The following is a 12639-nucleotide window of genomic DNA, read 5'->3' as shown; positions in this document are numbered from 1 at the left end:
ATATGCGCCCGTGGATGACTATATGCGCCCGTGGATGACAACATGCGCCCGTGGATGACAATATGTGTCCATGGACGACCATATGCATACTAATTTCAGGAGCCCTAAGACACAGGGAAGAAATATAACACAACAAGATGCCATTGTGGTTGCCTCTGCCTAGGGAATCATGGACATTTTCTGCTTTGTATTTTTTTAGTTATTTAATACTTACTGATGATAAATGCCTACTATGATCAGAAATAGAAAGAAGCACACAAATGCTTGGGAAATGGGAGAGAACTTGAGAGGATATTACAAATTGTGTAAAATCACTGTCATTTATTATTGATTGCAACCATAGCCTTTGATTGAAGAACTCATATGTCTTCAGAGGAAGGAAGGAAGGAAGGAAAAAAAAGACCTTGTTTTGGAACAGAACTCAAAGTGCCTTGAAATATCCTTGTTTCACCACATGCCTAAAAGGACATGCTAGGAAAGTGCCCCAGTCCACCAGTGGAGGCCTCTTATTAGCACTGGAGAGACGGGTCCACAAGCCCATTGGACGACATTTCCCATTACTCATGGGGGCCTGATGAAGATCCTCTCTGGGCCTCAATCCTGCAGACTGAGGAAGTGGATGAAAGTCCGTGGGGTCCCTCTGACACTCTGACGCTAGAAAACCAAGAGGTGTCTTGCTTGTCTGAAGTAAGAAATAAATTTAAACTCCCTCAGAACCCTGAGCTTCGAGCTTCCGCTTGGGCACAGGCTGGCCATGAACTAGTGTAAGAACTGGATGAGTCCCCAAGCCTCCTACCTTGTAAATTCCTTCCGGATAGCTTGATTGAGAGAATATTCATCCTGGGAGAATCTCCCATATGTTATACACAAAAGCAGAAGCAGCATGAGGATGTACGTGGAAAGGTCTCTGTAGGAAGATTTTTAAAGTTAGCATCTTACAGACCCAGGAGTTTCACTTGGCAAAACATTTTTAATGGAATTGGGCTTTTATAAATCTCTGGGGGGAAATTTTCATGTAAGGTGTGAAGTATATGTATACTTAGGTCCATTTTTTAAAAATTTATGTTTTATACATCAACATCCCATTTCCCCAGCACCATTTTTTATTTTATTTTATTTTATTTTATTTTGAGATAGATAAGAGTCTCACTCTGTTGCTCCAGGCCAGAGTGCTCTGGTGTCTTAGCTCACAGCAACCTCAAACTCCTGGGCTCAAGTGATCCTCTTGCCTCAGCCTCTCAAGTAGCTGAGACTATAGGCATCTGCCATGATGCCTGGCTAGTTTTTCCACTTTTTTTTAGTAGAGACAGGGTCTCACTCTTGCTCCTGCTGGTCTGCAACTCCTGAGCTCAAGCAATCTACCCACTTCAGCTAGGATTACAGGGGAGCCACCATACCCAGCCCCTAGCACCATTGTTTAAGGGATTAACCTTTTTCTATTGGATTGTCTTTGAGTTTTTGCTTAAAAAAAAATGAGCTGAGCTTATTTGTGTGGGTCTATTTCTGGGATCTGGAATCCATTCCGTTGATCTGTGCATCTAGTCTGTCTCTAAACTCCCTTCTGTTCTGGCTTCTGCATCATACATTCCGATAGCGAATTGATTTTGATTTTGATTATTATTTTTTTTGAGACAGAGCCTCAAGCTGTCCCCCTGGGTAGAGTGCCATGGCATCATAGCTCACAGCAACCTCCAACTCCTGGGCTCAAGTGAGTCTCCTGCCTCAGCCTCCCAAGTAGCTGGGACCACAGGTGCCCACCACAACGCCTGGCTATTTTTTGGTTGCAGCCATCATTGTTGTTTGGCAGGCCCGGGCTGGATTCCAACCTGCCACCTTAGGTGTACGTGGCTGGAGCCTTAGCCATTTGAGCCACAGGTGCCGAGCCTGATTTTGATTTTGATTTTGATTTTGTTCACCTTGTCCAGGATGTTTTTGGCTAGCCTCGTTCCTTTGCTTCCATATACATTTTATAATCCATTTGTCAATGTCTGTAAAAAAAGCTTTCAGGCTTTTGGCTGAGATTGCCTTGAATCTACAGATCAAACTGTAAAGAATCGACACGTTAACAATACTTAGTCTTCCAATCAACGTCCAAGTGTCTCTCCCCACTTATTCAGTTGCTTTCATCAGTGTTTTGTGATATTCAGCGTACAGATTCTGTACAAATTTTCTTAGATTTATGTACTTCATTTCTTTGGTGCTATTATAAATGGTTTTACTTTTTTAATTTTTAAATTCCAATTATTCATTTCTGGAAAAAATTCACTTTTTTATATTGACTTGTGTCCTGCAAACTTATTAAGTTCACTTATTAGTTTTAGAAGCCTTTCTTGTAAATTATTTGGGTTTTCTGCATACACTATGTCATTGCCAGTAGACGGTTTTATTTTTTCCTTTAAAATTCATATTTTTTAAATTTCTTTTTCTTGCCTCTTGCACTAAGTACAACTCCCAGTATGATATTAATAGGAGGGGTCTGAGGGGATGTTCTTGCCTCCATAGAAAAACATCCAGTGTCTTACCGTCAAGTATGATGTTAAGTGAGGAGTTTTTATAGATGCCCGTTAGCGGTTTAGGGAAGCTCTTTTTTTAGTCCTAGTTTGCTGAAAGGTTTGCTTTTGTCCTGTATTGTTTTGGATGAATGAATGTGGAAATTTATCAAATGCTTTTTCTACATCTATTGAAATGATCACGGTGTTTCTTATTTAGTCTGATGACATGGTGAATTAATTACATGAACCACTCTTCTTCCAATGTCTTTTCTAATCTATAGGTATTATCTCTAGCTCATTTCGGTTTCCTTGCAACTCAATTGTTCAGCAAGCTGTTTCTTTATGCTATTGAGTTCCCAGAGCCTTACTTGAGATTGGTATTTAACAGTTCTCACTGCAAACAGCTAGTTGGCAAAATGCTTCAGATGAAGACGGGACTGTTTGGGTAGGTTGCCTCGTGGACGGCAGTGTTTTTCCATCAAGAGACCCATGTCGTCTCTCTCTCTCTCTCTGAGCAATGGCCTAGATTCATTGCCTCATTAGAAATTGCAAAAATGGTCGGGCTCTAATTATCCCTGCTGGGCCCTCATTCATTAGCTGGAATTCCCCTGCAAGGAGAAACATCCTCTCTCCTGTTAGGGACTTCCCAGGGGTAGGTTTTGCAGAGGTAAGGCAGGCTTTCTCAAGCTGTTAGAATGCTGGTTCCTGAGTGGACACCAACACTGACAATTACATTGTGGGCACTGTCAGAAGCTCATGGCTTTAGATGTATTTCATGAGCTATCTATTCATGATTTGATGTCAAATTACCCCACTTTTGTTCCATGTGAGCCTCTTCACATGGGATTCTGAGTCGTTAATCACCTCCGTGCTCCAGAAATGTTTCAGGCTTATCTTGTACATTCCCATCACAGACCTCAAATCAGGAGTCCCAGTGATTCCTGGGTCTTTTTGGTGAAACAGTATTCGTAGGCCAGAATCTAGGCGATAAAGGTGAGTATTGCTTCTGGGTTGTTTGGGGGCTTTTTGGGAGGAGGAACTTAGGAAAATATTTTTTTCTCACACCCCCCCCCAATAAAACCCATGATTATATACTTAACACTTTGAATTCAATTCAGACTACAAAGTTGTAACTTTCTGAATTCAAATATCTTGGTATAGAATGGAGACTTCTTTCTGCATTCTATATCGAGAATCCCACCTTTTAAGGATGTTGGAATGATAAAATCAGAAAGTTACAGAATTCCTCATTTGCTTTATCCCACAATGAATCAACAATCAGAATAAAGATACCAAATCTCCACTGAGACATGATGGGCGAAAGCTGCTCTAGGGTTTTCTCCCCCAGTTCTTTTCTGTCCTTAAGAACTAGGGTTGTAAAGTCAGATTTTTAACCTTAGCACAGTCCTAGACCTTCTCTGTCCCATAAGTAACTATTTCCTAAATTGCCTGGGTCCTCTTTCCTCCGATCTGTTTATGAGCAGAACCACATGGTGCATGGGTATCATCTCCCTCTCACTAGGTGGTGGTAGCACCCCCGCTCCCTGCCTGGGAAGTGGTCCTACAGGGCTGCACAGGGGTTCACACAAGCTGCCTCGCTCTGGGTCTGCTCGGGTTCCTGCTAATGTGTCTTTAAGGGCGATTCCAAGACATGGATGCTGGAGATCAGGTAAATGCATCTACTTGTGCAGAGACGTCAAAACTCCCTGCCAGGGGCTGTACCAGTTTACATTCACACCCACGCTGTATGGAAGCACCAATTTGCCATGGCCATACCAATAGAGTCTGTGGTCAAACTTTTACAATTTTTCAGCTTTAATTTGCAATAATCTTACTAGAAAAACAAATACAAACACAAATAGAAATTGTGTTTCTTTTTTCTGTGAATAGTCTGTTCACTTTTTTTTTTTTTAGGAGACAGAGTCTCACTCGTTGTCCTCCGTAGAGTGCCATGGCCTCACAGCAACCTCCAGCTCTTGGGCTTATCCGATTCTCTTGCCTCAGCCTCCTGAGTAACTGAAACTACAGGCACCCGCCACAATGCCTGGCTATGTTTTTCTTTTTTTTGTTGCAGTTTGGCTGGGGCTGGATTTGAACCCACCACCCTTGGTATCTGGGGCTGGAGCCCTACTCACTGAGCCACAGGCACTGCCCTCCCAGCCCATTTTTTATTCTAAAGAGTTTTTAGTCTTTTACATCCTTTTGAAACTCTTTATACAATTAAAGATATTAAAACATCACCTGTTAAAAATTTTTTTTCTAATTTGTCACTGTATTTTTATTTATTTATTTTTTGCTTTTGGTTTTTTGTTTGTTTGTTTGAGACAGTCTCACTCTGTTGCCCTGGGTAGAGGGCCATGGCATTATAGCTCACAGCAACCTCAAACTCTTGGGCTCAAGCAATCCTTTTGCCTCAGCCTCACTAATAGCTTGGACTACAGGTGTCTGCCACAACACCTAACTGATTTTGGTAGAGATGGATCTTGCTTCTGCTCAGTCTGGTCTGGAATTCCTGAGCTCAGGCAATCCACCTGGCTCTGCTTCCCAGAGTGCTAGGATTACAGGCGTCAGCCCTTTTGCCCAGCGACTATTTTTTTTTTTTTTATTTTGCAAATAGTATCTTATGCCATAGAAGTTGTTCTTTCTTTTCTTAAAGTTTTATGTGATCAAATTTATTTTTTGTTTTCCCTTTTTGATTTTGGATCTTAAATCACAGAGAATTTTTCCTCATTTATGTCTTAGAAAAATTGATTCATGCTTTCTTCTAGAACTTGTATGTTTCTGTTTCTTAACATTTAACCTTTATTCATTTGAAATTTGTGAATGGTGTGACAAAAGCATCTAATTTTTCTTTCTATATGGCTATTCAACTATCTATTTTCTTATTAAAAATTTCATCTATTCCCTAAAGATTTGAGATGCCACCTTTATCATGGGCTAACTTTGACCTTTTTGTATTTGAGTCTTTCTCTGAATTTCCTATTCTATTTCATAGAACAGAATTTTCTATCATATTTTATTTTAATATTTACTAGAGCTTGGCCCTACTTTCCTGCTCTATATTTTCAGGACTTTATCCGCTGACTATTCAGGTTTGCTTGTTCTTCCAAATTAACATTATGATTAAGTAGAACCCAGTTTAAAAAAAAAAGAAAAGAACTCTGCTGGTATTTTAAAAGTTGATTTTAGAGAAAACGACAGGAAGCCATAGTGTTTTGTCCTCCTATTCAAGAACATGGTGTATGATCTCACTTGTGTTTGAGTTTGTTTTTCAGAAGTGTTTCATAGCTTTTCTGTATATGTCTTGTGCACTTCTAAGATTGTGCCTAAGTATATTTTATTGTACTTATTTCATTTTCATTATTTGATGTGTTGGATAGAGTATAAAATATTATGTTAATATGCTGACTTTCACTTATGCAGAGGGTGCCAAAAAATGTGTGTATACACATTTTAAGAAAAGAAAAATCTGTATTAAAATTGTCATACTCGAGTCGGGTGCGGTGGGTCACACCTGTAATCCTAGCACTCTGGAGGCAGAGGCAGGTGGATTGCTTAAGCTTAGGAGTTCCAGATCAGCCTGAGCAAGAGTGAGACCCCTGTCTGTACTAAAAATAGAAAAACTAGCTGGTTGTCATGGTGGGTGCTTGTAGTCCCAGCTACTTGGGAGGCTGAAGCAGGAGGAGCTCTTGAACCCAAAAGTTTAAGGTTGCTGTGAGCTATGATGCCATGGCACTCTACCCAGGGCAAAAGAGTAAAAGTGTTTCAAAAATAAAGAAAAAATGGTTATACTTCTTATATACTGATAACATCGTTATTTTTTATATTATATCTCTTGTAATTGCAGAAGTCAAATGTGGCTTGAGTATTACAATTTTATTTTATTTAAATATTTAAAGATTTTATTATTTTAATTTTTTTATTAAATCATAAATGCACGGATCATGTATACCTTAATGCATGTATGGGGTACAATGCTGATTTCATATAGAATTAGGAGCGTTTACATGACACTGGTTAATATAAACCCATCTTGCTTACTTATAGCGTTAAAACATTTATACTCTATACTTTATTAATCCAACAAGTACCCTTGCATTATGCACCACAGGTGTGATCCCACCATTCACCCTCCAAGTATTACAATTTTATAACGTAGTTTTTCCTCTCTTAAAATGTGTATAAATTTTTTGGCACCCTCTTTATATACAAAGGCTATTAGGTTTTGTCTTTTAACTTTAGAAGTTGGTGATTTACTAAATTTCTTATTGTTTGTAGTAGTTTCTTTTCATTCTGTAGTTTTTTCCAGACCTTTAGTTATGTTATTGCAAAAGAGCTAGTTTTGCCTCCAATTGCTTTCTCTGGGCCTGTTCTGCTTGGACACTGCCTCCAGCTGTTTCCTCCTCTATGAGGCTGTGTTCTGGCAGAGGTATGCTTGGTTAGCTCTGAAGGATCAACTGGTTGGGCGGCTCCAGGCTTCCAGATCTTGTACTCACCTGTGAACTGGAGTGTGCAAACTCCTCCCAGATGCACCCACCACTTTCCTAGTGAGTGATGTCTGCCGGGGCTTGGGCCCCTTCTGTTCTCAGGTGCATTGGGTACCCCCACATCTCTCTGCTGTGTTCTGCAGAGATGCCACACTACAGGCCTGGGGCACACAGTGGTTGGTCCACCCCCTCCCCCGTGTGCCTGTAGAGATGGGGGCAACTTGCCCCTGGTTTTGATGTGCATGTTTTTTGTGGGTTTAGTTTTTGCTATCTGAATTGCTCTAATTTTATAGGGAGATTTGACAAGTTTAAAAAACCTCTCCACTGCTCCATCTTTCTGGAATTCCTTTCCTGCTCTCCTTTTAATGTGATATCTTAGCAACATGTATGGCCCTTTTCTTTGGAAAAGGATTTGGAAAATACTTAAGGGGGAGTTAATGGTGCTTCAGACTGTAATGAAGGGATTTTGTTTTAAAGGAAAATGGTTGGGGGTGCTACTTTTACACACTCTGGCAAGCCATTTTTTGGGAAAACATCAGAAATTCCTAAATCCTTCACAAACTACAGCAGCAAGAGACCAAATTCACCTTCAGAATTTGGAAAGGAGCTTCTGGCATGTATGGAAAGGCCAGAATGAGGCTACAATCCATCCAGCATCACCACAAAGGGGTGGGGAGAGGCATTGTCAAGAGAAGCCTGTCTGGGGTCTGTGTTCAAGAGCTTTGCCAAAGCCTATTTCTTAAATTTGTGTCCTATCTATTAAAGAACCCCCTCAAATTATGTTATAGTGTCTTACATAGTTGTGCATATTCAAATATTTAAGCTATTTTAAAAATATTTGTCATTGGCTAAAATCTGTGCCCTAGGACGCAGTGCTATATTTATTTTATGGATTCCCACAGTCTTGAGTGCCCCAGCTGGAGAAGCAGAGGTTCCAGCCACCAGCTGAGTGCAGACATGAGTGGGATTAGGTCTGACCAGGTGTGAGGATCCATGTGGGGATGGAAGGAGCTGACACCTGGAGGGAGAGTCCTTACTCAGCTTCTCATTAAGGGCAAGTTGCAGAACTCGGTTTTCTGCCTCCAGTCAAGTTTCCCTACATCCCCTCATGTGCAGAGAGCACAGGTTGTGTCTATGGATAAGGATGACCTTGGGGCCAGCAAGGTTTCCCCAACCACACTCCCACCCCGCAATGAGGACATCTCTAAGAGCCACCAGAGGCAGGAGGACACTGTCTCTGAAAAGGGGACCAGACCAGAGCAAGCCCATCCCCAGCAAGGCCTCCACTCACCTCAGGGCAGCCTGCATGCGGCTCTCTCTCCTCATCCTCTCCCTGGTGACCTTGAGCTGGGCCGTAGATGGTGGACATGCCCAGCGCAGGCGCCGCGCTTGCTGTCGAGCAGCCAACACCTGTCAGGGACAAGGGTGCTGTGAGCCACTGGTCTGGCAGTGAAGGGAGAGAGGCCCTAGTGTTCCTACCACCCCAAGGACCACATGGTCACTGTTCCTTTTATTCTGCCTGGTGCTTGGGGGACAAAGAGGTCCTATGTGCAGATAACATGTACCAGGTTGCTGGGGAGGGGATGGGAGGGGTAGGCGCATTTAAAAAGTCTGCTCGTGTCCTAGGCAAACTTTTTTGGGGCAAGGATTACAGTTGAGCCATTACAAAGAGCCACTTTATATGAGAGGCATGGCTACAACTATCAAATCAGAGGAGCAATCACCTCTGGCATTTGTATAAATTTTCTCTTAAAGACCTTTGAACTATGGAAAAACCATTTTAAAGTTCAGTCCTAGCAAGAAACACCTTTGTTTTTCTTTTTATAAAAAGTGTTATTGCTTTCCTACTCTATCTGCTTATGGTCAGGGGGCATAGTAGCCGGATCAGTAAACCCACTGAAGATAACCCTTCATTTATCTCCCATTCATTCATTTACTCAGTACCCGTTCACAGAGCAGGCACTGGGGCTGCCTGAGAGACCAAGGCAGTCCTTTCTCCCAGAGACTCTGGGCTTCCAGGAAATGTCTAGTAGGTACACAAACCCACACCGAGACCTTACACACACGGAGCCTGTGGGTTCGATGTCCTTTCCAGACAACGCGCCGTCTTGAGAAGGGGCACCGTGTGGCTGGATATGGGGGAGGGTCATTTGTGGGGCATCCTGACTTTATAGTGCTAATGGGATGGGCACATAGGTCTGGAGATAACAGCTTGGCCCTCAGGGTCATGGCTGAATGCATTGGAAGGATGCTTCCCCCTGAGGATGAAATTATAGAAAGAAAAAACAGACAGGCAGCCAGCAGTGCGCAGCTGCACATGGGGCAGAAGAGGCAGAAACGCCCTCGAAGCAGAAAGAAAGCTGAGATTCAGAAGGTGTCAGAGAACCAGCAGGGTGCAGTGTGTCAAAAGCCAAGGTTGGGAGGGAGGGGACACATGAGGAAGCCCCACAGCCCCCATCACTGCCCTGTGGCCTTGGTCTGGTCTCTTCCCTCTCCGAGCTTCCACTTCCTATCTTTGAAATGGTGTGTGATACAGCTGCCTACTTCATAAGGTCTGGTAGGGAACACATGAAATGATAAACATAAATAAAGTGTAGACATGAAATAGCACACCGGCTGGTACAAGGTTTGTCCTCACCACGATTAGGACCTGCAGGTGAGGCCGAGAGGCTGTGGGGGAGACGGGCCCCGCCAGGTCCTCAGCTCCCTACCAGCCTCTAAGGGGAGAGGGGAAGGGTAAGGAGGGCAGATGCAGGGGTCTGGCTGGAATTATGCCCTTGGGATTACTCCACAGGAGTGCAGGGCCCCAAGTGCACTTCATGTGCACCTGTTAACAACAAGCCTGTGAAGTTCATGTGACCAGCAGACCCTCCTCCTCCTCCTCCATGTCACTCACGCTGCCCTGAGAACTCTGTATCCCACAGGCACCACTGAGCTCCGAGGGGGGGCGGGGAGGGCTGGAGAGTGAAAAGGAGCACATTTCCTGTGGGTCCACTGAATTGCAAATGGTCTAAAATTTCTTCAAAATCATATCCAAGAATTATATTTCTCATTTTACAATATGCTAATCTTTTTGGTGCTCTGCCTTTCTTGGGGTTGGGGTAAAGATAAGGAAAGAGGCCCTGTTGTTCATCTGTCAAGTGTGTGTGTGCAAAGAAGCATAAGAAACTAGGATACATCCCGTGGGTTTCCTAAAATGCAACCAAATTTGAATTCCAAGCCCAAGTTCAGACTCGGTGATGAGCCTATACAGCCGCTCCCTGCAGCTCAGTTCCTCTGCTCAGCCTCACTTGTTCAACTTCGGCTGCACAGTCAGGAAAGCCACAGCTTGAGGAAAGCAGAAGGCGGGTCCGGGATCGTTCTTCCAGCTCAGAGTCCAGATTCCTGGTGGCGTCACATAAAGACTCCCTAAAAAACTGGTTGTCATCTCTCCTTTTCCAAGCAAAACCCAAGGCCATGAGGCATATCTGGAAGAGGAAAATCGTGACAGCCCAGAGGGTCAACTGCATGGCGTCTTGTCCATTCCCCAGAGAGCTGTCTTCCTGTCCCCAACTGCTGACAGGACCCACAAACAGTCCCTGCCTCGATTCCCAACCCCCCTCCCAGGAGGTGCGGCCTCCCTCCAGAGACCTGTGTTCTCTGAAGCTCACTCTCCTCAAATGAAAACTGAGGATTAGTTTTCATAGGATTTTATGAGAATTAGTTTTCGTTCCTCATAGGATTTTATGAGAATTAAAGAACAGGCCCACTTGGAGCTTGGTTCAGGGCCAGGCTCCAAGTTTTTCCTCTCACTGCTTCTTAAATAAAGCTCTAAAGAAAAGCAACACACTTCGACCATGAAGCCACCTCTCCCTTTCCTTTCCAGGCCCCTCTGATGCAAGGAGCCTCTACCACGGAAGGCCTTTCTTACCATTAGTGGCTGGGTGACAAAAACACAGCAGGCCACGGAGAGGGACAGCAGATGCAGCCACCACACACACTGCGCCGGGCTGAACCTGCCCCAGGGACAGAGTGGTCAGTGCCCACGAAGGAGCAGGGTGAGAACGGGGGCCGAGAGGGCAGTGCCTGAGCTACTGCAGGAGCATGGGTGGGAAGGGGGCTGCCGCCAGGCGGGGTCTTTCTGCATGTTGGAGGAGAGTCCCTTCCCGCCAAAAGGACATCAACCTCCCTGAGGCTGCCCAGTGGGAAAGCAAAAGGAAAACCCAACACAAGTTGGAAGAGAGGCAGAGAAAGGAAGGGGCGGACAAGGTGTTAGGGTGTGGTGATGATGATAATAATAATAATTATAGTAATAGCAACAACACAACAAAGCTGACCTTGTGGAGCCTAGCAGGATGACGTTCAATAAAACCTTGTGCACTAAGTGCTCTGATATCCCTGCTTTACAGAAGGGCACACTGGGGTATGGGGAGATGTTAGTATCCTGCTCGTCCTCACAGACTGATCCAACAGGCACAGTGGGGGAAAGGATTGGGGGGAACGGCCTTGACCTTTCAGCTCCTCTTCATGGTTTATGGAGACCTGGGCCCACAGAGCCACAGTGAGTGACCCCATGGTCACCAATGGTGGCCCGAGCTGCATGGGAGCCATGGGGTCAGTGTACGCAGAGGGGCGGAGTGGGAGCCTATGACCTATGCATCATAATCCCCATCTCACAGAAAGGTGCACCAGCTCAGAGCCTGCCTGCTGGGTTCTGTCCTTTCTCAGTGGGAGTCCTGTGGATTCTTGTTTAATACCTGGGCTCCATGCAGGCTGGCTGCTGTCACAGAACTGGCTGGGTGGGATTTGCATATGATTCAATTCCTCGCTTCCTCCCTAACCAGGAGGCAGGAAGGGGAAATGAGGGAGAGAGGAGCAGGAAGTGGCATATGGTGCCTGCATGGGGATAGTTCCTAGAAGCGCAGAGATTTCCTTACATTTCATCTGAAGACCTGAGGATATGTGAAAACCTTCATGACTCACCTGTAGCCTAGAAATCCTGTCCCCATGCCACAGCCCAGGGAAAGCGTCACACAAATGGCCCACACTGCAGAGCCTGCCCATGGCAAAGGGGCCCTCCTTCGGGGTGCGACTCCTGCCAGACCACTGCTGGGGGCTGTGGAAGGAACAAGAGATCAGAAGCTGGGCAGGTGAGCGGCCTGAGTGCCTCCCTCCTGAGAGGAGCACTGGCCAATTCCATATGTCACCCTGAGTGGGCTACAAGGGGCCCAGACATTCGCCAGATGTTATTCTGGGTGGGGGGGTGGGGGTGGGGTGTATGTGTGATGTTATCTCCAGATGACATTAACCCCTGAGTCAGCAGACCGAGAAAAGTCCATTGTGTGGGTGGGTCTCATCCCGTCCATTGGTGCCCACTGTGTGGCTGGGCCTCATCCCGTCCATTGGTGCCTACTGTGTGGCTGGGTCTCATCCCGTCCATGGGGCCCACTGCGTGGCTGGGCCTCATCCCGTCCATTGGTGCCCACTGCGTGGCTGGGTCTCATCCCGTCCATTGGTGCCCACTGTGTGGCTGGGTCTCATCCCGTCCATTGGTGCCCACTGTGTGGCTGGGTCTCATCCCGTCCATTGGTGCCCACTGTGTGGCTGGGCCTCATCCCGTCCATGGGGCCCACTGCGTGGCTGGGCCTCATCCTGTCCATGGGGCCCACTGTGTGGCTGGG

The 12639-nt window shown here is 45.2% G+C and overlaps 1 protein-coding gene across 11 annotated transcripts in view; it reads right to left on the bottom strand.

The window, feature by feature from the left end:
- Positions 1 to 12639, bottom strand: part of PKD1L1 (polycystin 1 like 1, transient receptor potential channel interacting) — a 175459-nt gene that overhangs the window by 39004 nt on the left and 123816 nt on the right. For all 11 annotated transcript variants that reach the window (XR_002775242.1, XR_002775243.1, XM_023517881.1 and 8 more), the window contains 5 exons: positions 11942 to 12074; positions 10890 to 10974; positions 10270 to 10446; positions 8271 to 8389; positions 797 to 907 (listed from right to left, as the gene is read on the bottom strand). Coding sequence is in view for 9 of the 11 variants with exons in the window: in XM_023517881.1 (XP_023373649.1) it covers positions 797 to 907; positions 8271 to 8389; positions 10270 to 10446; positions 10890 to 10974; positions 11942 to 12074 (625 nt within the window). In the remaining 2 variants the exon portion in view is untranslated. The remainder of the gene's footprint in view (positions 1 to 796; positions 908 to 8270; positions 8390 to 10269; positions 10447 to 10889; positions 10975 to 11941; positions 12075 to 12639) is intronic.

This window comes from Otolemur garnettii, unplaced genomic scaffold, assembly GCF_000181295.1.
Source record: "Otolemur garnettii isolate 467f Iridium unplaced genomic scaffold, OtoGar3 scaffold00123, whole genome shotgun sequence".
Classification (NCBI taxonomy): Eukaryota; Metazoa; Chordata; class Mammalia; order Primates; family Galagidae; genus Otolemur; species Otolemur garnettii.
The sequence above is the reverse complement of the archived record's forward strand: the minus strand, read 5'-3'. Positions and strand labels throughout refer to the sequence as shown.